Here is a 27,061-nt window from a genome sequence, read left to right as displayed (position 1 = left end):
TGCTCAGATTTGGGAGTCGCAAAATCCACACATTGTCATTGAACATGTTCGTGATAGCCTTAAACTAAACTTCTGGTGTGGGCTAATGCATGACAGGATTGTTGGACCATTCTTCTTTGCAGAACAAACAGTGAATGGGTCAGTGTATCTGGACATGTTGGAGCAGTTTGTATACACTCAAATACAAGACTTGCAACCCAACATCACTTTTCAACAAGATGGAGCTCCGCCGGATTGGTCAACAGCTGTTCGCAAGTTCCTGGATAGGAAATTTCCCAGTCGTTGGATCGGACACAGAGGACCCATTGCCTGGCCACCATGTTCACCCAACATTAAGCCGTTCAATTTATTCATGTGGGGATTCATGAAGGACCAGGTGTATGCGACCAAAGTGGACAACATTTCTATGTTGCAACATCATATCACTAATGTGATTGCAACAATAACAGAGGAAATGTTACAAAGAACTTGGCAAGGAACTGAATATAGACTCAATATTCTTTGTGTTACAAATGGTTCACGTGTGTACGTGTGTGTGTGTGTGTGTGTGTGTGTGTGTGTGTGTGTGTGTGTGTGTGTGTTCACACCTTATAATACTTTGAATATGTGAAAACTGTCAAGTAGCTCGGAGGTCTAGATCCTCTTTTAACCTTAATCCTAACCACTGGGTGATGTGGTTCTTACCTTGGAGGTAGGCAAGTGTATAGTAACTCAAACAGAACTGTACCCCATTTGGTTTTCAAGTAGGTCTTTTGAGTTTATTAGTTCTTTACTTTTCAATACTCTTGAACTAACTTTATTTCTTACATTTAAGGATGCAGGAAATCTCTTGTCTATTCAAAGAAACCATTCTGACATTTGCCTTATTCAATTTATGGAAAACAGAACAAAATTGTACTGGCAGGCAGGGTTTTAAACCATTGTTCTGAATACAACTCCATATGTAATGTAGTTGATGAACTAAACACTATTCTCCAAGGTGTGATCAAAAACATTAATATGAAAACAGCAAAATCAAACATGGTGAAGAACCATGGTCAAGAAAAATTTATATGTTGCAGATTTTTCTTATTTCTTTTAACTTTGTGTATTCCTATTTCAATGTTATTGTTATTACAAAACCAAATGGTAAGTATTTTTTTAACATTTTATTTGGTTTCATTTTTATTATTGTATCACAAAGTAAAAGAAAGTCTCATTTTTCTAGAATGTAGCTCATGTTCTGCATTTCAGTCCAGTTCCAAGTCATGTGACTTTACCAACAGCATTTGCATTTTCCTCAGTGCATTACTTATTTTAAAAGCATACTCTACATAATGTATGACAGTTCCTACTGGAAACCTATACTCAGCATTAAAAGCTGAAGAAATCACATCTAAATAGTGCATATTTATTTAAGAACTCATTACTAAACCATCCAATGCCAGTACTGGAATCTGCAGAAATTAAATGAAAAGTACAATGGTTAATGACAGTGATACACAGTGTATTAATCATTGTGTTCCTTCTTAATTAAAACTTTAAAAGGAGCAGATACTTTCTCTTGTGGTGAGATGCAGGTCCATTAAACAAGACGACATAGTGGTTGACGAATTTGTTTCTTTTTTTTTCCTTTAGCTAAAGTATATCACTGGGACACACAGGCTTAATGCTTAACCACTGCTGCCTGGAGCTTTTATCTAAATCTGTTGTATGCCTTTTTAATGAAAATTAGTGAGCCTGGTAAAAATGCATGAGTAATATGAAACAAGACAATAGGCATATCACAGAAACCGCATTATTGACAGGTGAATAATCTGTGATCAATACCTAATTGGGCAAGCTGTATACTGTTACTGTTTATATTATCTTTCTTAATATCAATTCCAATCACTAATAAGCCAAGGATTCATGGTGAAGATTAGGATTGAGAAAACTACAAACAAAACCAGAACTTCAGCTTTGAGGCAGACTGGAAAAGACATTCATTTCTGTTCTTATCATAGCTCTGTGACATGTTACTGACAGCACACAATCATTTTTCTTATTTTGAAATTTAACCACAAAAACCTTATGCCCAGAGTACATTTTCTACCTTTTCTCTGTGTGTTTTGGTTTAAATTTCTCTCCATCATTAGCAGAACAACCATTTACAAATCAAAATTTTTTGGCATATCAATGAATTACTAAAATTCTGATAAAATGTGTAATTATAGATATATCATGCCAAGACTTGAAGCAGCTCATTTATTCCTATATTTGGATGCCAATGTGTGCAAAGATTTGAAACTATAGAGTGAGGCCAACTTTGTTATAACACTAGCTGCTCTATAACAAATACAGCATTTGCAGCATTGTTTATTCAGTAACACCTTATAAGGATTTCATGGTCAATGCACACAAACATTTCTTCTAAATTGTGAATACTCACTCACGTCAAACTTGTTGTGGTAAAGGAACTGCAAAACTTCTGCATACACTCATTATGTAATCAGCTTTGTCACAATCAGCAAACCCTAGGAGTATCACATATTCAAAAATATAGCCACTATTGCTTCACTATGTCTTACTTTGCACTTTTATGAGATGACATAGTCTGATTTAGAATGAATAATAAACTTTAAGTTGTCACAGATTCGTAGAAAAACAGAGTTTCAGTGTAGTTTTTTTTAATGATCCAACTGTACATCATGGCAAAAGAATCACTTCTTAAATATTTCTGTAAGTTACCACTATAAAAATGGAGAATGTTTAGATCCATTCATGCGCACACACATATAACAACAACATAAAAAGGAAAGAATTTAATGAATCACTGATGAATTATAAAATAAAGTTGTACTATTTTTAATATTTACCTTAAAAATTTCTTTATCAAAGTACCAAATCAAAAAAAGATGATTCTTTTTCAAATGTTTACAATGACAATTCAATAGCAGACACAACTTCAATAATCACACGTAACAAAATATAGAAAATGTTCAACACAGCTCTTGAAACACACATTTAAAAATATGTAGTAGTCCCCACCATGATGGCTCCAGTTCTTCCACTATCTACAGTTCTCGTGCAGAATATCAAAGGAACAGCCCAATATGTTCCACTGAGGGAAACCTGATATTTGGAAACAATCAACATCTTCGGAAAACTGTGTACATGCACAGCACCCTTCGTCTAACTACACAACAGACATTACCAAGCTGAAGAAAGATTTTTATCCATATTGCACTAAAATGTCACAATGTTACTCCTTAACAACCACAAAGCCAATCGTACCAGCTCAGTAACAGGGCCCACAAAAGGGTGCAGTGCAGGATCATGATCACTATACATTTTGGTGAATTATCTTCCTTGGTTATCTTCTTGAGCTTCCAGATACAACATCCATATTTAATTCAGGTAGGAGCAAAGCTGTTGTAAAAATATCTTACAAGCACTGTAAGACACACGAAGTTCAAATTTTATACGAACTTCACTGTTACGCATCAACATGTTCAACATTTGCAAAATTTAATTTTTGGTAAAATATGTCCAAAGGATTGTCCACAAGTGAGACAATTCAGATGAGCGAAGAAAATAATTAAACATGAATTCAGTCAAAGATTCTCTGACATTCAATCCATTTCTAAACCACTTTCTTCAACTGATAGGTTCTGACACAAGCTTTTCAAGACCACGAAAATAAACAGATGCCAGTGATTCTTACATCATACAAAAAGAAAAAAAAAATCTTCCAACTTAATCTGACAATAGTTCTTCATTAGAGACACACATACATTAGAAACCAATAAAATGCTTGCTGATCCACTTCTCACTAGCATAGTAAAACAACACCCTAGTTGTGGCACTAAATTCCTAACAACTGTAGCACATACAGCTGCCATGGCAGCTTCTCCACACATGGAGGGGAAGTTTGAAGGGCAGGACTAAAAACAACAGTGCAAATGACAAGGAGATCAATGACGCAACAGGTCATCCACATTGGCGAAAGCACAGGATCCGAGTCCAGACCTCGACATAAGGCGAACGAGCTCACGTGCATGTGCCAATGCTACTTCCAGTGGTGGCCGACGAGGAAGATTGCTCGATTCTGAAAAGCAACACAAAACCATTAAGATTAATGTGGTACTTGTACATAATACATCATATTAAAGAATGGAAAATCCAGAATGGAATAATGACAATGCTGAGAAAAGAACAGATTGCTTCCCACTGTACAGTGGAGATACCGAGTTGCAGATGGGTACAAAAAAAAGACCGTCAAACAAATAAGCTTTTGGGCAGAAAGGCCTTCTTCTAAATTACACCCCCCCCCCCCCCCCCAAACACACACACACACACACACACACACACACACACACACACACACACACACTTACTTTCTTGACTGTCCTTTTATTGTGCCTAACTGCGACTCGGCATTTCCGCTATATAGTGAGTAGCAATACATCATGTAAAATTTACATCAGCAGATTTTACATCTCCTTGTGATTCTGCTAGCAAAGAAGACAAGTCTAAGTATCTAAGTATGGGGGTGATTGTGTGATAATGTCTACATGTGAGTGTCACTTTCTATTTACCACACTTTTCACAAAGTATTCCACTTACTACGAATGGCAACTGTACCTGCCAGCAAAAGTCATATTACAGACTGATGAACAAGAACACTTCTAAAATATTATCATTGGATAGGCACATGAATAACAGTTCTTGAAAATAACTGTTTCATATATTAACAGACATTCATTCTGCTTACCAGATACCAGTTCTTTCCACAGCATATGAAGGGTCGTTATGGCAGAGAAAGCAGCCGAAGAGCCACAATCTCATGCTGACGTGAATTTTTTGACAAATGAATGGAAGTGGAAACAAGGCAGAATGTTTTACTCCAATGTTTCTTGAAAATCTGGGATGGGACCATGAAATTTGAGTAAATATAGAATGACAGTTATCTCATTTGTTAGGCAGTATGGACAAATATTACATTCTCAAATGCTAGCATAATGCAGGGCATGAGGTAAGCATTGTGTATGTATGTGTGTACACGAATGTTCCCAATGGGAACAAATGAGAGGAGAAGTTCAAGCATGAAACAAAAAAGGGAACTTCCCTTACCTATCCCCCATAATGACAATATGTTCACTATTTGACAGTAATCATGTTTAGTAAGTCAACTATTGCTATTTCAGCTTTGGAGCCTGTTTCGAGTGTAATACTTCATCCTTGAGAAAATTTCAAGCACAAATCTGCATATACCCGTCACCAACATATATACATTATTTGGTATCTATATACATGGTGTTCAGAAATTCCTATTACAAATTTTTAAGATTAGGACAGGGGAGCAAGTACATAATATTTTGAATACAAACCCATGTCCAGAAATTTACTATTTCCATTCTATGAAGATTTTAGCTGAGATATGTAATACATCCACATCTGTTGTGGGAAAGAGAAAAAAGTCTCAGAGTTGCTTGACCTGGTACGCAATAGGGTAGGCAGGATGAAGTGTACTATGTCAGACGGACACCTGATGTCACTTAATGTCCACCTTGCTGCAAGACCTACTCAATGCCTGTATGTCTCCGATACAGTAAACAAGGTTCAGTACACGATTTTGGAACATACAGACGTGCTCCTTGTGTATGGCAAGGGTTAGATTAACGGAAAAGCTGCTAGTCGGCTCTGTTACAAACGTTTTCTGCAATATAGCACAGCATCACACCAACTCTTTGCCCACATTACACAGTGGCTCTGAGAAACAGGTATTTTCATCATGAGGCACGGCTGGTGCTCCATGGCACATACTCGAATTTGAAGATGTACTGCATCAGGTTGAAGAGAACCCTTCAATGAGTACTTAAAACAATTGCATGTGCAGTGGGTATTAGCCACAATACCACCCAGGACATTCTGTGGGAGAACACCTTTACCACTTACAAAGGGTCCACGCTGTGGGTCCACAGATTTTCCACAATGTGTTACCTACTGTGAATGGTTCCTACACTGTTGCATTGTCACATCCCTGTTTCCAGATTATTTCTGTTCACAGATGAAAGTGAGTTCACTAGGGGCTGTGTTCTGAATTTGCAAAACAGCCAGGCCTGTTCAGGAATTTCAGTACAAGTTCGGTACTAACCTGTGAGTAGGTATACTGGATGGTCACGTGATTGGGCCATACCACCTTCCACTTAAGCTAACTGGTCCTGCATACTTGATCTTCCTAAAATAAATGTATTGGACTCATTCCTGGATGCTATGCCACTAAATACATGCAGTTTTGAGGCATCTTAACATACAGTATTGTGGAAGATGGATAGGCTGAAGTGCTCCAACCGCGTTGCCGCCATTATCACTGGATTTAGCTCCTATGGATATTATTGTGGGCTTGTATGCAATGTTAATTTACAAAACTCCTGTAGAGACAGAGGAAAATCTGTTGGCACGAGTTCTGGCCACAGCACTAGAAATTGAGGAGACACCAAGGAGATAGAGGGTATGTACCAGAAAATGCTTCACAAATACGATGTCTGTAACAACGCTGTGGTCGCCACATTGAGCAGCTGTTTTAATACATCTGTACTGTTCTGTACGTACAGTATGCTGGGTTCTTTTATGTTTGGGAATAATGTAAACACATAAAGTTTAAGTGTTAATACAAACAAATGTGCTTAAGTGATAAATGAACATTTCATTATTTTTCCTTTCGAACTGTTACATATTAATTGTACTGCGGCATGCTTAAATCAGTTCCTCAAGTAGAAGTGGACAAGTTAAACATTCGACTTGAAATCACTGTAGAATGGACATGGGTTCCTACTCAAAATACTATGTACTCACTCTTCTCTCCAAGTCCTAGAAGTTTGTAATGGGAATTTCCGAACACCCAGTATATAAATCACACATCCTTGTCATTTTGTGACAAGACATCCGATTTATATACACAGATGACATGTACATGCAGATTTCTGTGTAATATGAACTGAGAGATGATATATTGCACTTTCATATCTTCTGGATGACTGTGGTCCATAATAAAGTAAAGATCATGAACAAAAGAGCACTTTATAGGATTTTAAGCCATGTAATCCCAAGAATAGATATTATAACCCTGAAGAGGATACAAAAGTTGATCACTGCTGACACAACACACACACACACACACACACACACACACACACACACACACACACACACACACACACACACACAGAGAGAGAGAGAGAGAGAGAGAGAGAGAGAGAGAGAGAGAGAGAAAATAATCCTAGCTTTTAGAACTACTGGTCCCTCCTTGGGAAGGAAAGACAGATATTGGCACACTACACCCACACAAATTCATCATATCCTTTGACAATTTTTCTAGCAAATGGAAACAATGAATATCTGTGTGCGTGACAATGTTACTTATAACAGTTACCATAATACCTCTTTTCATTAAAGTAATATGACTAAGTATCCCACTCAGAGAGAATTGTAAGAAATACACAAAATGATACTGCAATTCCAATGCTGATTTAGTGAAATCACAGGGAACACATATCCTAACTTCTAATATTAATCAAATAGCTGAGCAAATCTGTCACCAGAGAGCAAATAAACAATGGCCATGGTTCCACAGTTCAAAATACCTTTGACACACTGCCATCCGTACTACGACTCTTATGCAGGCATCTGGTTCTAAGCCCCGTGATGGTCTCACAGCAAATGGCATACAAATGAGATAATTTAATAATTGCATATTAAAACAAGGTGCCTACAATATGTTACAGGGTGGGGTGTTCATTACATGGAATACTGATGATGTCATGAAACAAAATACCTGTTGGTAATTAGAAATCAATTCTAATACATATTTCTGAAGTTGCTGGCTGGGTGAGGTTGCCAAATACACATGACGTTTCAATTACTCTCACTGCCATCATCATCCGGCAAAGGTTTTCACAACCTCACTCACCAGAAAATCCGAGAACTTTATATTGATCAATTCTTTGGAAGAAACTATGCAATTTCTACAATGTTATTTATTATTACAGATGCTTAAGTTTCAAAGCAAGTGTGAGCTCTCAGCTACCTGCTGCTAGGAGAGAAAGAATTGGAGGGTGTGCAGACAAAAGCACAAATTTATAAGACAAGTGGACCTCTGGCATTTGGATCTTGTAAATAATTCCAAAGGTACAGAGCAACAACATACATGAAGAGAGAGTAGTGTGTTGAGATATCGTGCAGAAAGTGATGTGGTTACAAACCTTGGTTCATATGAGGCAAAGGACGCAGAGAATTGGAAGTAACTTTCGAATTGGAAAGTACATTCAAAGGACTGAAAAGTCGCTTCAAACCCTAGATTATGAGGTGAAATACACACTGGAAATGGCTTATAATTACCTTCCAATTTCCATGAGCTTTCCTGCATCTCCTGTCTTTCCTCATTAAATGTTTAGCGTGACTTTTTTTTCCCCCCTTTCATATCTGTACATTTGACACTTTTCCTGCTCAGCTCTCCTGTACTGTTTTTGAAACTTCTTAAGTAGAAGTTCTGTACCGTACATTAAAATGTATATTTTTTTTTATTTGAGGTTTTGTTAACCCTGTATCAAGATGTTCACATTTAAGCAGGTAGTAAGCAGGCACTCTTTTTCCATCTAAAATATTGCCAGTCATTGTGGCTTTCATTTTGAATTAGATAAATACCTGAGTATATGTAAAATGGAGAACCTTAACAAACCAGTTTCTGGTTATACTATCTTACCTAGAATTGCAGAGTTAAGGAGAGAACATACAGTCTCCCTCTGAACAGGATCCAACTGCCAGCCAACAGGGCTATTCCATGGATTTGAATATGCAAGAAGGCTAAAGGCATCCTGCAACAATTTCATCATCATGGCACTTTGCTTGATAATACTAAGGCAGTGAGAGGCACATTTTAAATATTTTGTTAATAAGAACTGAACATTAATTATTAATTCTAAATATCACCGCTAATGAATGCATGCTACAAAAGACTGATATTTAAAATTTTAAGCTTTACATTGACATACTGGGAAAATATGGTAGAAAAACAATTCAGACTTTAAACAAATTATAGTAACTGTCACAACCTCCACAATGGAAGGAATATGTAACCACACAGAAGTGTATAGCACATAACAAGACAAACGGTGAAAAGCTGTACCATGGCAAATGCAACTAGTCACATGATTTGTCAATCATTAGGGATCATTCAACAGACATACATTCCTGAATGTCACTTGCATCACCTCTGTTGCATTTGGCACCACTAGTACTAATATTTTCACTGTTTGTGTTATATGAGTATCACACTGCATTTACATAAGCAAACAAAATAAGTTGTATTTTACATATACAGTTTCTTCAAGGAACTGTCAGGCTCAGTCTATTGTAAAGTGCTGTGCATACAAGTAACAGCAAACTATTTTGCATGAGAAACAAGAATCATGTGTACAGAGTCTAGCTACATCATATTCACTGACACTATGACACTTTGCATTTCTGCCCATCATTGTTAACTGGATCCATAATAATTTCTTTTCTTCCATTTCTCCAATTAAAATTAGGTGACTTCTAGGAAAGGTCTTCATTTAGTAACAAATACCATAATATGAAAAATGAGAAAACAGTATTATAAGCCTATCTTTTATATTTGCAGTTGTTAATACTAAAACAATACACACTGTAACACCACAGAATTCATGGAGATCATTTCCAACATGTTACTTTCTTTCTTCGATCATTTTGCAAATCCATACTTAAAAATTTAACATAGCAACTTTAGGTAGCATTACATTTTAATATAGAAAAGAACATATACGTACACAAATAAGGAGTACGTGCTACTGCTATTCATAAACTTGGTGAAAATATGTAATCAAAATTTATGATAAGCTCTGTTTGTACCATTGTACAAGAGTCACTCAGAATGTAATGCTCCACAAGTCTTTCTTCAACAATTATTTACTATACACAATGAAAATTACACCTATGAAATGCTATTTTCCCACAAAATCTCCTTCCATGTCTATGGGCGTGCTGTAGTGAGATAATGGCTTGTATACCCTGCCCGTATCAGTCCTTGTTCTGGTCAGAAAGCCATTTCTTCACTACACAAATCACCTCCTCATCACCCTCAATGTGTCTTCCTCAAATACTATCATTTAGTGGCACAAACAAGTGGAAGTCTGAGGAGCTTGATGTAGGATGTAAGGTGGAGGGAGTAACTCTGCCAAACCCCATTTTGTGATGTGTTCACAAGCCCCTAACTTGTGTGGGGATGAGCATTATTGTGTTGGCTTTAAACATCCCCTGGGTTGTTATGGCACCAAAGTTGCAGGAAATGCTTCTTGAAACTGGTTAATGTGTTCACGAATGCATCCAAATAGTAGTACTGCCTCTTAGCATCACATCAATCAGAATCACACCCTCACAGTCCTAAAATATAGTCATCGTGATCTTATTCACGGGCGCAGATGCTTTCAATTACTTATATTTTCTTATATTGAGAGGGAGAATGACTCAATCCCATTGGTTGCTTTTTTGCTTCAGACTCAAAGTGATGAACCTAGGTTCCATTACCTGTCACAATCCGGGACAAGAAGACTTATCATCAGCTTCAAATCATTGCAGCAACTCAGAACAAACCTTTTTTTGGTAAGATTTGTATTCAACTGTAAGAAAGAAAGGGACCTAGCTTGCACATATATGGGCATCCAAGAGTGTGGATAATTCCATCCAGACTTCATTTGCTGATTGACAGCAGCAGTACCAACTGAACAATTGTAAAGTGTCAAACCTCACGAATCAGAACATCAGCACACTGCAACATGTTTGGTGTGAATGCCGAGAATTGTCTCCTTGCTTGCTGCAAATCATGGAGCTCTGATGAACTATGTCAACTGCAGATGCTTCATAGACTTCACATAAATGTTTGTGAATATTCTCCACAGTTTCTATCTCACAGTGACAAATTCGATGACACACTGCTTGTAACATACTTCACTAATGGAGTCCACTTTGAATCACTGCTGCAACTTTGTCATCTGTTGAAGGAAATGAAAATTTTGAGTGTACACTCAAATTAATTGTTAGGTGAGGGGGAGGGGAGGGGAAGGGAGGAAAGGGAGATATATATTGGGCATTTGATTTCTGGGTGACTGTTCCATGGCAATAGGTGAACTTTTCTGCAGTATTATAATTGCAATATTATACAGTCATGCCTTCCTTACCTCCCCCCCCCCCTTTTCCCAGTCCCTCATATGCCTTTCTAATTTATCACATCATCAAAATTTGAGGGACCCAGCAGAATTGATGTACGACTCCAACCTGCAGATTGTGTATCACTTTACGAGCAAGTAAGTCAGCTGTAGGACAGTTGGTGAGGTATGTACACCAAGTCATCAGTAAGTACAATATTGAATGCTGGTTACTGACTAAAATTAATGTAACTGCAGCAATAACAGTTCACAAATTTAGGTAATATTTGGTGGTTAGGCAGGAGGAGAAATCGGCCACTGGAAAACATATACCGAAGCTCCCCTCTGTCAGTATTGTTTCCATTACTTATATGCTTGTAAACTGGGAACATGTCTGACACACCAGTCAACAAGAAGGAATGCCTAATATCACTGACATTAGTCTCCTGTGAACTCTTAGTATACTCTATGAAAAATAAATAAAAACAATATGTACTACTAAGTAATTATCCGAATGGGATGGAAATTGCTAGATGTGGTGTACATGTACTGACAACTAAATGATTACAATATGAGAAAAAAATAAATGATTTATTCAAGAAAAAGAACTTCCTGGCTTGTCATCAATAGACAGAGTAGTTTTATGTCCTCCTGAGGCATACTATGCCAAATTCTGTTCAGTTGGCATGTTAAGATCATCAAAATCTCGAGCTGCTTGAAGGGCTTTCCCAATAGTGCTTCACGTGTTCTCAGTTGGGAAAGATCCAGCAACCTTCCTGGGCAAGGTATGGGTCGGCAAATATGAAGACAATGAGTAGAAATACTAGCCATGTTCATCGGGGATTATCTTGCTGAAATGTAAGACCAGGGTGCCTGGCCACGAAGGGCAACAAAACAGGGCATACGTTATCAACAACATACTGCCGTACTGTCAAGGTGGCGTGGGTGACAACCACAGGGGTGTTGCTATGCACTGATATGGCACTCCAAACCATCAATCCTGGTTCAGGGGCTGTATGGCAAGTGACAGTCAGGTTGGTAACCCACTGCTGTTCAAATCATCTCTGGGCACTTCTTCACTGGTCATTGGGGCTTAGTTCAAGGTAGGAATCACAAAAGACAATTCTACTCCAGTTAATGAGATACAAGACCAAAAATATGTCTGGAAATGCCCCAAATAGCAGTGGGAACACTGGTGGGATACAAACCTGACTGTTACCTGCCGACGAGGAGTGATGGTCCGTGGTGGCATTGGTGGCTGGCGGTTCTTTTCATAGCACGAGACCTTTGTGTGTCATCCATGGCATCCTTACAGCACAGCTCTTCATGGACAATATTCTATGACGCATTTTGTTGCCCTTCATGGCAAGCCATCCTTGGCTTACTTTTCAGCAAGATACTGCACCCTACTTTGACCAGCAAGATTGCCAGATCTACCCCCAACTGAGAGCATCTGGAGCACTATGGGCAGGGCATTGCAACCAGCTTGGGATTTTGAAGATGTAATATGTGAATTGAGCAGATTTTTGACACCATATCTCTCAGGAGGATATCCAACAACTAGATCAATCATGCCAAGACAAATAATTGCTTGCATAAGGGCCAGAGGTGGACCAACACGTTACTGACTTGGTTAATTTGTAAAGCTCTTTCTCTTAAACAACTATCCTATTTTTCTGAAATTGTAATCATTTGTTTGTCTGTGCATGTACGTCACATCTACTGATTTTGATCCATTCACATAATTCCTTTGTGGTGCATCATTTGTTTTGTCTTAGAGTGTATGTATTCTGAGCTCCAACATAATGAGGTATGCAAATAAAATAACCTCCTCCACACCTGGCAGCATGGATATCAAAACCTCACCCTCCTGAAATCCGGTTCATTATTTTCTCACTGAAAACCATGGATGAAGGAAATTAGGGCTACAGTGTTCTTTAACTTGCAAAAAGCATTTGACTCTATATCACTCCACTGTTTATTAATGAAAGAATGGTCACATTGGAAATCAAATGGTCTTTATGACTGGGTTGAGGATTTCTTGTTAGGGCGAAGCAGCACCTTACCTTGAATGAACAGCATCAATTGGTGAAGAGGTAGCTTCGTGTATGTCCTGGGAAAGTGAATTGGGACCATAACTGTTCATGTTGTATATTAATAACCTGGCTGACAATATTATTAGTAGCTTCAGACATTTTCAGATGACACAGTCATCTATAAAGACATACTACCTGCAAAGCTGAACAAATGTCCAGTCAGAACCCGGTACAACTCTTAAGTGGCTTTAAGATTGGCAGTCTGTTTGAAATATCTATGTTACAAAACACAAAAACAGAAAACTGTAGGTCTACAATATCACTGCAGTCAGTCAATTGCTACAAATAACTGCGTATAATGGTTTGTGAGGATATTAAATAGGAATTAGCACATAGGTTCAGTTATAGGTAAATCATGTGGCCGCTGGATACTGGGGAAATACAATTATTTTACAAAGGAGATTATTTCACAGAATACCCGTTGGCCCATCCTAGACAATCGCTCAAGTGTGTGGGATTCATATTAAACAGTACAAACAGGAGATATTGCATGCATGCATGCAAAGAGGGCAGCGTGAGTGATCATAGATTTGTATGATCCAGAGGGACGTGTCACATAAATTCTGAAAAAAAAAAATCACATACGACAATGTCAGGTTACTAAGAAGGTGGAAGAAAACAGATGCCTACCGTTACTACACAATCTCGTGAAGGAGAAGCCTGATGGGCATGCTAGGGCATTCCTTCTACAAGAATAAGATCCACATGGACCCGTACCTAAACACCAACAGCTGTTACCATGCAGTTCAACTCGGATCTATACTCTCAATCCAAACACAAAGAATGCGATCCACACACAACAAGAAAAATCCACATGCCGAGTTACGGTTTGTCCACAAAATGTTTCTCCCACCAAGCACGAAGAAGAAAGAAAACAATCCAGAAGAAGAAACCAAGCACTTGGGAATGCCTTCTGTATGCAGGGTCACTCACAGCCATGATGGTAAGGTAATGGAGAAGCACAACATAAAAGCCATTTTCTGCTCAATGGTTAAAATCAAGAATATGCTTGGGTCAGTCAAAAATTAACTAGGGTTATAAGCACCTGGTTCCTACTGCATCAGTTACACATGTGGAAGGCAGTACATAGGCCAGATACAATGGTGCATCTTGTAGTGCTGTTCAGAGCATGTGGAGACTGTTTTGCCTTGGCCTACCTGACAAGTCTGCTACAGCAAAGCACGGCATCAATGAACGACACATTTGATTTTGAACAGATGGAGGTGTTGTGCCGTGTCGCACCAGTGGGTTTTGAGATTTGGTCATCAAAGAGGCAGTGTAAATAAGAGCACACAATAGTCTTATTAACAGGGATTGCATTTTCCAATTGAGCTCCACATGGTGAGCAGCATTAGCAAAAACATGTTCGGAATGCTCCGACATTTCTTCTGGAAACAAATAACTGACCTTCCCATTGGGCACTCAGCAGAGGAGTCTGTAGTCCTGTGGCTATAAAGGAATGAACTGGACATGCATCCACCAATGCTTTGCCTGAAGATGATGAGTGGGAAAGTTTTTGAAATGTCACTCACCTAGTAACACGAGAAGATACCTTAATTTAAACATAACTATGGTAAACTGCTGTCGGGAAGTTGTTTTCAACAAAGTCAAATACAATGCTCAAGATATACATTTTCATATGAATGAAATGCATCACATTGTTGTTCACCGAATTGGGGTCACAAAATGTGGTCTCTCAAAAATTTAAAAGTATGAAGTTTTAATACATATGTATGTAATTTGTTCCTCTCTCTCTCTCTCTCTCTCTCTCTCTCTTTTTCTTTTTCTTTTTTTTTAAATTTCTAGAACAGAAAATGTAGCCCGAAATTCCACAAACAACCTAGGAAATATTTCTTGCTTCAATCCTGATTTGGAACCCATTTCCGACATAAATAATTTGAAGATTAGCCTATTAACTTACTTGTAACATCTTCTTGTTGGCCTCACTACGGCCTTGCTCTTGCCGAAGATGCAGACTCATGTTGTACAGTTCTCGTCCAAATTCCAGCATCCGTTCAACAGCTGGTTTGCTACCACCACATAGTTGTCTCCTACTACTGCTGACTGGCTGTACAGTGTTAACAGGAACATCCACTTCTGTGAAATTGAAACAAGTCGACAGAATTCTTATGTTACTTTTCAGCAAAATTGAGACTTTTTCAAAACATTGTACAAATACATCCAGGGCAAGTGATTAAAATTCAGAACCTGATTTATTTTCAGTCTTACAGAGATATTTATAATTTATTTGGAGATTACAAACATTATTGAGCATACAGCTCTCATTACCAGAACAAATGTTAGAAGTTTTGGGCTCAAGATGGTGGCATAATATCATCGTACAACCTATGATACCTTCAATGTGGGCGAACAACAAGTTAAGTAACTGGACTGGAATCTAAATGTCTGTGAGAACTGATAATTACTGAACAAAATTGTGCTTCTTTAATATTGTTAGTTACTTGTTCTATAGTAAATCATACAATTACATTTGTAGTAACTGATTTTAGTTTGAAAGCATTCAATCATGCAATTCATTAACCTAAACATTGGTTGTTTACCATAGTAGCTTCTCCACACCTGTAACTGTTTTCACCAATAGACAGTTATCAGTTATGAGTCACAATGCGAAATTTTGCACCACAAACTGAACAATAAACATTCTCATCCTCTCATTTACAAAAGAGACGTTTCGTCTATATTTTATTATTTACTTTGCAATTGCACAGATTTTTTATGTTTTTACCAAAATTGTTAATTGAAAAATACAAGGTCATCTTATACTCTCACATTAAATTACTGCTGCCAAGGTCAACATTTTTACATTGTTTAATAGATTGATGTACAGATTATCTTACATTTAGAGTTGAAGCTTTGGCTATATTGAGATTATGTGCAGCTTTATTTTGAAGAGTTCCAAGATTAGGTCGGGCAAACGATACTCACACTTGAACAGCCTCAAGATTTCTGATACGCTGAAGCGCTCAATACAGTATCAACCTTGCTCAAACGATCACATGACATTTGACTTGTGGCACTAGGGCAAGGAATATATAAGAAACTATGAACTAGCCTCCACAACAGTCTATTGCTCTGAATAAAATTTGACAATTTTGTGATGCACAAGGGGACATAACATTATATTCTATCGTTCTATACACTCTTGTATTTAAACAGGTTTGTAATGAAAGTTTGCACACATGTATGGATACCTTATACAAAAAGTAATGCTGTTTCTTAAGTGAAGGTAACATTCGAAAGCCCCCCCTATGAGCCATGGACCTTGCCACTGGTGGAGAAGCTTGCGTGCCTCAGTGATACAGATAGCCGTACTGTAGGTGCAACCACAATGGAGGGGTATTTGTTGACAGGCCACACAAATGTGTGGTTCCTGAAGAGGGGCAGCAGCCCAGTAGTTGCTGGGCAGCAGTCTGGATGACAGACTGATCTGGTCTTATAATATCAACCAAAACAGCCTTGCTTTGCTGGTACTGTGAATCGCTGAAAGCAGCCGTAATTTTTCCCAAGGGCATGCAGCTCTACTGTATGGTTAAATGATGGCATCCTCTTGGGTCAAATATTCCAGAGAGAAAACAGTCCCCCAATTGGATCTCTTGGCAGGTACTACTCAGGAGGCTGTCGTTACCAGGAGAATGAAAAACTGGCATTTGATGGATCAGAGCATGGAATGTCAGATTCCTTAATCAGGCACGTGGGTTAGAAAATTTAAAAAAGGGAAATGGATTGGTCAAATTGTAACAAATTTCCAAGGGCAGATGTGGACTCTGACCACAATCTATTGGTTATGAACTGTAGATTAAAACTGAAGAAAATGCAAAAAGGCAGTATTTTAAGGAGATGGGACCTGGATAAACTGAAAGAACCAGATGTAGTAGAGAATTGCAGAGGGAGCATTAGGGAACAATTGACAATAACAGGGGAAAGGAATGGTCAAATAGGTAAAAAGACAAGGGCTAGTAGAAATCCTTGGTTAACAGTATAGAAATATTGAATGTAATCATCAAAAGGAGAAAATATAAAAATGCAATAAATGAAGCAGGCGAAAGGAAGTACAAATGTCTAAAAAATGAGATTGACAGGATGCGCAAAATGACTATGCAGGAATGGCTAGAGAACAAATGTAAGGATGTAGAAACATGTCACTAGGGATAATACAGATTCTGCCTACAGGAAAATTAAAGAGACCTTTGGAGAAAAAAGAGCCACCTGTATGAATATCAAGAGCTCACATGGAAAACCAGTCCTAAGCAAAGAAGAGAAAGCAGAAAGGTGGAAGGATCATATAGAAGGTGTATACATGGGAGCTGTAGTTGAGGGCTATATTATGGAAATGTAAGAGGACATAGATGTAGATGAAAAGGGAGATAAGATACTGCATGAAGAATTTGGGAGAGCACTGAAAGAACCAAGTCGAAACAAGGCCCCAGGAGTAGACAACATTCCGTTAGAGCAACTGATAGCCTTGGGAGAGCCAGCCATGACAAAACTCTTCGATCTGGTGAGGAAGATGTATGAGACAGGCGAAATACCCTGAGACTCAAAGAAGCATATAATGATTCCAATTCCAAAGAAAGCAGGTGCTGACAGATGTGAAAATTAACAAATTATCAGTTTCATAATTCATGGTTGCAAAGTACTAATACGAATTCTTTACAGAAGAAGAATGGAAAAACCGCTAGAAGCAGACCTCGAGGAAGATCAGTCTGGATTCAAGAGAATGTACAAACACGGGAGGCATTACTGACCCTACGACTTCTCATAGAAGATAGGCTAAGGAAATGCAAACCTACGTTTATAGCATTCGTCGACTTAGAGAAAGCTTTTGATAATGTTGACTGGAATATTCTCTTTAAAATTCTGAAGGAGGCAGGGGTAAAATACAGGGAGCGAAAGGTTGTTTACAATTTGTACAGAAACCAGATGGCAGAGTCGAGGGGCATGAAAGAGAAGCAGTGGTTGAGAAGGGAGTGAGAAACGGCTGTAGCGTATACCCGATGTTATTCAACCTGTATGTTGATTAATCAGTAAAGAAAACAAAAGAAAAATCTGGAGTACGAATTAAAATCTATGGAGAAGAAATAAAAACTTTGAGGTTTGCTGATGACATTGTAATTCTGTCAGATACAGCAAAGGACTTGGAAGAGCAGTAGAATGGAATGGACAATGAAACGAGGATATAAGATGAACAACAACAAAAGCAAAATGTAGATAATGGAAGGTAGGTGAATTAGATCAGGTGATGCTGAGGAAATTAGGTTAGGAAATGAGACACACACAATATCAGACGAACCTTACTATTTGCGAAGCAAAATAACTGGTGATGGTCGAAGTAGGGAGGATATAAAATGTAGATTCGTAATGGCAATAAAATTGTCTCGGAAGAGAAATTTGTCAAAACCAAGTATAGATTTAAGTGTCAGAAAGTGCTTCCTGAAACTATTTCTACAGAGTGTAGCCATGTATGGAATTGAAACATGGACAATAAACAGTTTAGACAAGAATAGAATAGAAGCTTTTGAAATGTGGTGCTACAGAAGAATGCTGGAGATCACATGGGTAGATCACGTCACTAACCAGGTGGTGCTGAATAGAAATGGGGAGAAGGGAAATTCATGGCACAACCTGACAAGAAGGGACTGGTTGGTAGGAAACATTCTAAGGCATCACGGGATCACCAATTTAGCACTGGAGGGAAACGTGGGGGTTGAAAGTTGTAGAGGGAGGCTGACAGATGAATACAGTACGCAAATTCAGAAGGATGTAGGTCGCAGCAGTTACTCAGAGATGAAAAGGCCTGCACAGCAAGGAGTAGCACGGGGAGCTGCATCAAACCAGTTTTTGGACTGAAGACCACAACAATGATAACAACTAGAAAAACAACAGCAGCATTCAAAAGCGAAAAGTTGTCCTTCAAAGAACATTACTTGATTCTCAACCCAGGTCAATATTTTATTTGGTTATGAGAAATTTTAATGATTTACTAAGTGGATTACAAATGCAAAATTTGGTCACTGTTTAAGTATTAGAATACTGGGTAAAAACATTACCTGATTTAATCAGTTTTAGAACATGATGGTGACATTCAAATGAAACAAGAAGAAAAACTCCACTGAAGTGCCGAAGAAACTGGTATAGGCATGCGTATTCAAATACAGAGAAATGTAAACAGACAGAATACGTGCTGCGGTCAGCAATGCCTATGTAAGACACCAAGCGTCTGGCACAGTTGTTAGATTGATTACTGTTGCTACAATTGCCCATTATTAAGATTTAAGAGAGTTTGCATGTGGTCTCATAATTGGCAATTGAGCGATGTGACACAGCATCTCCCAGGTAATGACGAAGTGGGGATTTTTCCATATGATCATTTCACAAGTGTACACTGAATATCAGGAATTCAGTAAAACATCAACATCTCTGACATGGCTGAGGCCGGATAAAGATCCTGCAAGAACAGGACTGAAAACAATCATTCAATGTGACAGAAGTGCAACCCATCTGCAAATTGCTGTAGATTTCAGTGCTGGGCCATCAACAAGCATCAGCTCAAGAACCATTCAACGAAACATCATTGATATGGGCTTTTGGAGCCAAAGGCCCACTCGTGTACCCTTGATAACTACATGACATAAAGCTTTATGCCTGCCTGGGCCTGTCACCTCATGAATCCATGGACCCTGCACATCAGCAGGGGACTGTTCAAGTTGGTGGATGCTCTGTAATGGTGTGGGGCACGTGCAGTTGGAGTGATATGGGACCCCTGATATGTCTAGATACGACTGATGGGTGACACATATGTAAGCACCCTATCTGATCACTTGCATCCATTCATGTCCACTGTGCATTCCAACGGACTTGGGCAACTCCAACAGGACAATTTGACACCTCACACATACAGAATTGCTACAGCATGGCTCCAGGAACACTTCTCTCTTTAAACACTTACACTGGCCACAACACCTCCCCCCCCCCCCCCCCCCCCACCTGACATGAACATTATTGAGCATACCTGGGATACCTTGAAACATACTGTTCAGTACTCTATACTCTTACAGATTTATGGACAGGCCGGCAGGATCCCTGGTGTTATTTCCCTCCAGCACTGTTTCAGACATTAGTTGAGTTCAAGCTATGTTGTGTTGCAGCACTTCTGCATGCTCGTGGGGGCCCTACACGGTATCAGGCAGGTGGTAGCAGTTTCTTTGGCTCTTCAGTATAATGACTAACAAATGAAATAGATCGTGTTTATACTAACTACAACTATTATGATGAGAATAAATTACAGCGGCACAATCCATCATGGCAATAGTTCTAACAAATGTCAGTAGATTGGGGGACGAGCGAAAGTTTGAGAACTGGATTGATTGACTGATTGGTTGGCTTAAGGGAGGGAACCAAACAGCCAAGGTCATTGGTCCCATCCGATTAGGGAAGTATGGGGAGGGAAGTTGGCCATGCCCTTTCGAAGGAACCATCCCGGCATTTGCCTGAATCGATTTAGGGAAACCAAGGGAAACCTAAATCAGGATGTCTGGATGCGGGTTTGAACCGTCGTCCTCTCGAATGCGAGTTCCATGTGCTAACCATTGTGCCACCACACCTGATTCAAGATTGAACTGAACTGTGATCATAGCCTTTTCTTTATGTATTAGTTGGTGGTGTTATCTATGATCTGCACTCTAGCACATATTGCAGTCCGTGTTTAACAGATGCTGAGGCACAGCACTACACAAGAGCTGGAGGGGCAACAGTGATACCAGCTTGGCTGAGAACTACGATGGGTGGGGAGGGGAGTGGTGAGCAGACAGCAGATTTCGTTATAGTGCCAACCATACTTTGGCTTTTTATGAACATGCACCACATTTAAAATGCAATTTGCCCAAATCCATTTGAATTGACTTTAAAGCTGGACAAATACACAGCAATAGTACATATTTCTGCAGAAGCTGGTGAAAGTCAAGATAGGTGTCAGTGGTGTACTTAACATGTTCCCTTCAGCAATGTTGTCAATTCTGACCAAAGGAGACATATCAGCTGCTGTTCTATACAGCCAATGAGACAGCAGCAGGCAGACATTATGTCTGGAAGCCAGAAACATTGTAACATTCTCTCGACAGTATAGAAGTGAAATCCGAAATGTATTTGGGGTGGGTGGGGGGGGGGGGGGGGGGTGGGGGGGGCAGGGGGGGGGGGGAAGGCAGCTGTGTTCTCAGGCCCTCCTATATCCACAACCTCAGGAATCCCAATGTATTCAGAAAGAACAGCCAAATATTTGTGACAACAAAGACATAAATTTCACAATTGTAGTAATACCCCAGATGATAGGCTTAGGAAGCAAAAAAGCTAGTGAAGATAAAAATTAATTAAACAGTTTCTTCTGTTTATATTATTTCTCCCTGTATTATCAAAAGGTAGGTAATCGACATGGTGTAAGTTTAGATTAGACATAATGCTAACATTTCAGGCATATACTTTATATTAATAAAACAGTTTGTAACTTTGATTAGTCAGAATATTTTAAAAAAATAGGGGTAGTCTTATATTCAGGGGTGTCTCACACTCAGGTAAATACAGTAGATAGAAAATAGAAAAATTTCATATTGGCAGATTTTTATAATTAGGTGGCAATGGCTGAAGAAGAAATTTTTTTTTTTCTAGTTTGAAAAATGCCCAAGTGGGACTACATACACCTTCTGTTCTATTTTTTTGTGATATGTAAACATATTTGGCTATATCTGAGAAGCAGTGGGATAATTAGATGATTTTGACTTGACACCATGCCAACAGATGCATAACATTTGCGGAATGAAGTTCGAGTGGTCCATCAGAACTAGCTTTTTAACTGTAGTACGAAAAAAATATCTCTCTTCCCACATTTTGCAATTTTAAAGTCAAGATGCACAAAAGCAGCAACAGTAGTTAAACAATAATAAGTCAAGTAGTTACAATATGGCCAGATGCATATCAGTTTAAAAATAAGTACAGTGCAACTTCAATTTTACATTTTTCACGATTCTACACCATAAATTCGTAGCCCTTGTGAAAAACCCATAAGGTCAATGTTAAATATTCCCCAATTTTACATTTCTTCCTAGTAAGGCTTACCTTGATTCTAAGTTCTTACTCAATGTCTAGCTTGACTTCGTCCCATTTTCTTCCTATTGATATTTGATGTGACTGAATGAGTTGTAAGGGGCATGAAAGACAGATGGTTTGCCCCATGGGTGGTGGCAGAGTTGAGTGAATATTTTAAGCTGTTCCGGAGAGTGGAGACGTAAGAGAGGGAATGGTGATGTGACCCATGATCAGTGTTGCCAACACAACTTGCAATGTTTAGCTTCACCATGCAACTATGATACAACTACTGCTAGGTTGCAACAGCAATTGGAAAAACAAAAACAAAAATTGATGTCAATTGTTCCGGACCAAGCCAATATGCGACAAAGGGGTCCAGCTGACACCTTTTCTTGTGAAGTTTATAGGTCTCTCTCTCTCTCTCTCTCTCTCTCTCTCTCTCTCTCTCTCTCTCTCTCTCTCTCTCTCTCTCTCTTTTTTTTTTTTTTTTTTTTTCAGCATACTGTATTCAGCACCACTATCAATCATCAACCTTTTATTGGCTGGCGACTTGTTAAGTCACCCAATAGCCAGCGCACCCACCACACCGCACTAACACATGTAAAATGAGATTGCCTGCTGGACCTATGGAAGGGGGAGTGGCTCTTCAATGATGGGAGTATAGATCGGGGTGAAACCATTTGGTGAAGTGCTGAAAATATACTTTTCATGCAGATGTGCTATGGCACAAATGTCACATGGGAATATAAAAAGGGTTTTGCAACAGCACATTTTAAAGATTTTTGTATTCAAATCTGACACAATACAGCTGTAAAAACTACACAGGCTACTGACAAATATATTTCGCACCACACACTAGATTGTAAGAGATTGGCAGCAGTGATACAGGGTATGAGGTGAAACTGTAGTGCCCGAGCTTTCTTTCAAATTTTACATTTAACACAGTATACAAAAATTCACTGAGCCAACTTCTAATAAGCTTGTAATGTACACGGGGGAAGCAAACCCACTTTCTCACGTCTCTGTTTCTCTCATCATGCCTAAAATAACACTTTGATGTGGCAAGCATCTAAAGTGTACCTCATAAGAAAAGCATCGAACAATAACAGCAATGGTGGCAAATTTTGTCATTAAGTAGATGTCTGCATTTATGCTCATGGTTTAACCACTTAGCTGGTATAATATTTTTGTTTGAATTCAGTATGTTCATCAAATTTTACTTTTTCTGGATTAACACAAAGGAAAGATCTCTCAAAAATGCGTGTTTTTACATATATGGTCATAGCTTACTGTAAAATAGCTTGATTACCTTGTACCCAGATATCAATTTCAATTTTTTGATTAGTTTTTACTTATTGTTACACACTGATGAAATTCATTACCACAAATTGTTGGATAAACACGGTTGTTGTTGTTGTTGTGGTCTTCAGTCCTGAGACTGGTTTGATGCAGCTCTCCATGCTACTCTATCCTGTGCAAGCTTTTTCATCTCCCAGTACCTACTGCAACCTACATCCTTCTGAATCTGCTTAGTGTATTCATCTCTTGGTCTCCCTCTACGATTTTTACCCTCCACGCTGCCCTCCAATACTAAATTGGTGATCCCTTGATGCCTCAGAACATGTCCCACCAACCGATCCCTTCTTCTGGTCAAGTTGTGCCACAAACTTCTCTTCTCCCCAATCCTATTCAATACTTCCTCATTAGTTATGTGATCTACCCATCTAATCTTCAGCATTCTTCTGTAGCACCACATTTCTAAAGCTTCTATTCTCTTCTTGTCCAAACTATTTATCGTCCATGTTTCACTTCCATACATGGCTACACTCCATACGAATACTTTCAGAAATGACTTCCTGACACTTAAATCAATACTGGATGTTAACAAATTTCTCTTCTTCAGAAACGCTTTCCTTGCCATTGCCAGCCTACATTTTATATCCTCTCTACTTCGACCATCATCAGTTATTTTGCTCCCCAAATAGCAAAACTCCTTTACTACTTTAAGTGCCTCATTTCCTAATCTAATTCCCTCAGCATCACCCGACTTAATTAGACTACATTCCATTATCCTCGTTTTGCTTCTGTTGATGTTCATCTTATATCCTCCTTTCAAGACACTGTCCATTCCATTCAACTGCTCTTCCAAGTCCTTTGCTGTCTCTGACAGAATTACAATGTCATCGGCGAACCTCAAAGTTTTTATTTCTTCTCCATGAATTTTAATACCTACTCCGAATTTTTCTTTTGTTTCCTTTACTGCTTGCTCCATATACAGATTGAACAACATCGGGGAGAGGCTACAACCCTGTCTTACTCCCTTCCCAACCACTGCTTCCCTTTCATGTCCCTCGACTCTTATAACTGCCATCTGGTTTCCGTACAAATTGTAAATAGCCTTTCGCTCCCTGTATTTTACCCCTGCCACCTTTAGAATTTGAAAGAGAGTATTCCAGTCAACATTGTCAAAAGCTTTCTCTAAGTCTACAAATGCTAGAAACGTAGGTTTGCCTTTCCTTAATCTTTCTTCTAAGATAAGTCGTAAGGTCAGTATTGCCTCACGTGTTCCAGTGTTTTTACGGAATCCAAACTGATCTTCCCCGAGGTTGGCTTCTACTAGTTTTTCCATTCGTCTGTAAAGAATTCGTGTTAGTATTTTGCAGCTGTGACTTATTAAGCTGATAGTTCGGTAATTTTCACATCTGTCAACACCTGCTTTCTTTGGGATTGGAATTATTATATTCTTCTTGAAGTCTGAGGGTATTTCGCCTGTTTCATACATCTTGCTCACCAGATGGTAGAGTTTTGTCAGGACTGGCTCTCCCACGGCCGTCAGTAGTTCCAATGGAATATTGTCTACTCCGGGGGCCTTGTTTCGACTCAGGTCTTTCAGTGCTCTGTCAAACTCTTCACGCAGTATCATATCTCCCATTTCATCTTCATCTACATCCTGTTCCAGTTCCATAATATTGTCCTCAAGTACATCGCCCTTGTATAGACCCTCTATATACTCCTTCCACCTTTCTGCTTTCCCTTCTTTGCTTAGAACTGGGTTTCCATCTGAGCTCTTGATATTCATACAAGTCGTTCTCTTATCTCCAAAGGTCTCTTTAATTTTCCTGTAGGCGGTATCTATCTTACCCCTAGTGAGATAGGCCTCTACATCCTTACATTTGTCCTCTAGCCATCGCTGCTTAGCCATTTTGCACTTCCTGTCGATCTCATTTTTGAGACGTTTGTATTCCTTTTTGCCTGTTTCACTTACTGCATTTTTATATTTTCTCCTTTCATCAATTAAATTCAATATTTCTTCTGTTACCCAAGGATTTCTACTAGCCCTCGTCTTTTTACCTACTTGATCCTCTGCTGCCTTCACTATTTCATCCCTCAAAGCTACCCATTCTTCTTCTACTGTATTTATTTCCCCCATTCCTGTCAATTGCTCCCTTATGCTCTCCCTGCTCCCTTATGCTCTCCCTGAATCTCTGTACAACCTCTGGTTCTTTTAGTTTATCCAGGTCCCATCTCCTTAAATTCCTACCTTTTTGCAGTTTCTTCAGTTTTAATCTACAGGTCATAACCAATAGATTGTGGTCAGAGTCCACATCTGCCCCTGGAAATGTCTTACAATTTAAAACCTGGTTCCTAAATCTCTGTCTTACCATTATATAATCTATCTGATACCTTTTAGTATCTCCAGGGTTCTTCCATGTATACAACCTTCTTTCATGATTCTTAAACCAAGTGTTAGTTATGATTATGTTGTGCTCTGTGCAAAATTCGACCAGGCGGCTTCCTCTTTCATTTCTGTCCCCCAATCCATATTCACCTACTATGTTTCCTTCTCTCCCTTTTCCTACACTCGAATTCCAGTCACCCATGACTATTAAATTTTCGTCTCCCTTCACAATCTGAATAATTTCTTTTATTTCATCATACATTTCTTCAATTTCTTCGTCATCTGCAGAGCTAGTTGGCATATAAACTTGTACTACTGTAGTAGGCGTGGGCTTCGTATCTATCTTGGCCACAATAATGCGTTCACTCTGCTGTTTGTAGTAGCTTACCCGCATTCCTATTTTCCTATTCATTATTAAACCTACTCCTGCATTACCCCTATTTGATTTTGTATTTATAACCCTGTAGTCACCTGACCAGAAGTCTTGTTCCTCCTGCCACCGAACTTCACTAATTCCCACTATATCTAACTTCAACCTATCCATTTCCCTTTTTAAATTTTCTAACCTACCTGCCCGATTAAGGGATCTGACATTCCACGCTCCGATCCGTAGAACGCCAGTTTTCTTCCTCCTGATAACGACATCCTCTTGAGTAGTCCCCGCCCGGAGATCCGAATGGGGGACTATTTTACCTCCGGAATATTTTACCCAAGAGGACGCCATCATCATTTAATCATACAGTAAAGCTGCATGCCCTCGGGAAAAATTACGGCTGTAGTTTCCCCTTGCTTTCAGCCGTTCGCAGTACCAGCACAGCAAGGCCGTTTTGGTTATTGTTACAAGGCCAGATCAGTCAATCATCCAGACTGTTGCCCTTGCAACTACTGAAAAGGCTGCTGCCCCTCTTCAGGAACCACACGTTTGTCTGGCCTCTCAACAGATACCCCTCCGTTGTGGTTGCACCTACGGTACGGCTATCTGTATCGCTGAGGCACGCAAGCCTCCC

General features: G+C 39.0%; 1 protein-coding gene across 1 annotated transcript in view; it reads right to left on the bottom strand.

Annotated features, from left to right (window-relative positions):
* Window positions 1–2,768: 2,768 nt before the first annotated feature.
* Window positions 2,769–27,061, bottom strand: part of LOC126485084 (ran-binding protein 9) — a 236,658-nt gene continuing 212,365 nt past the window's right edge. The window contains exons 7-9 of the mRNA XM_050108691.1: window positions 15,201–15,376; window positions 8,726–8,837; window positions 2,769–4,069 (exon numbers count right to left, since the gene is read on the bottom strand). Of these exons, the coding sequence (XP_049964648.1) occupies window positions 3,936–4,069; window positions 8,726–8,837; window positions 15,201–15,376 (422 nt within the window). The 3' untranslated portion in view covers window positions 2,769–3,935. The remainder of the gene's footprint in view (window positions 4,070–8,725; window positions 8,838–15,200; window positions 15,377–27,061) is intronic.

Source organism: Schistocerca serialis, chromosome 6 (assembly GCF_023864345.2).
Source record: "Schistocerca serialis cubense isolate TAMUIC-IGC-003099 chromosome 6, iqSchSeri2.2, whole genome shotgun sequence".
Taxonomy (NCBI): Eukaryota; Metazoa; Arthropoda; class Insecta; order Orthoptera; family Acrididae; genus Schistocerca; species Schistocerca serialis.
This window is presented reverse-complemented; position numbering and strand designations above follow the sequence as displayed.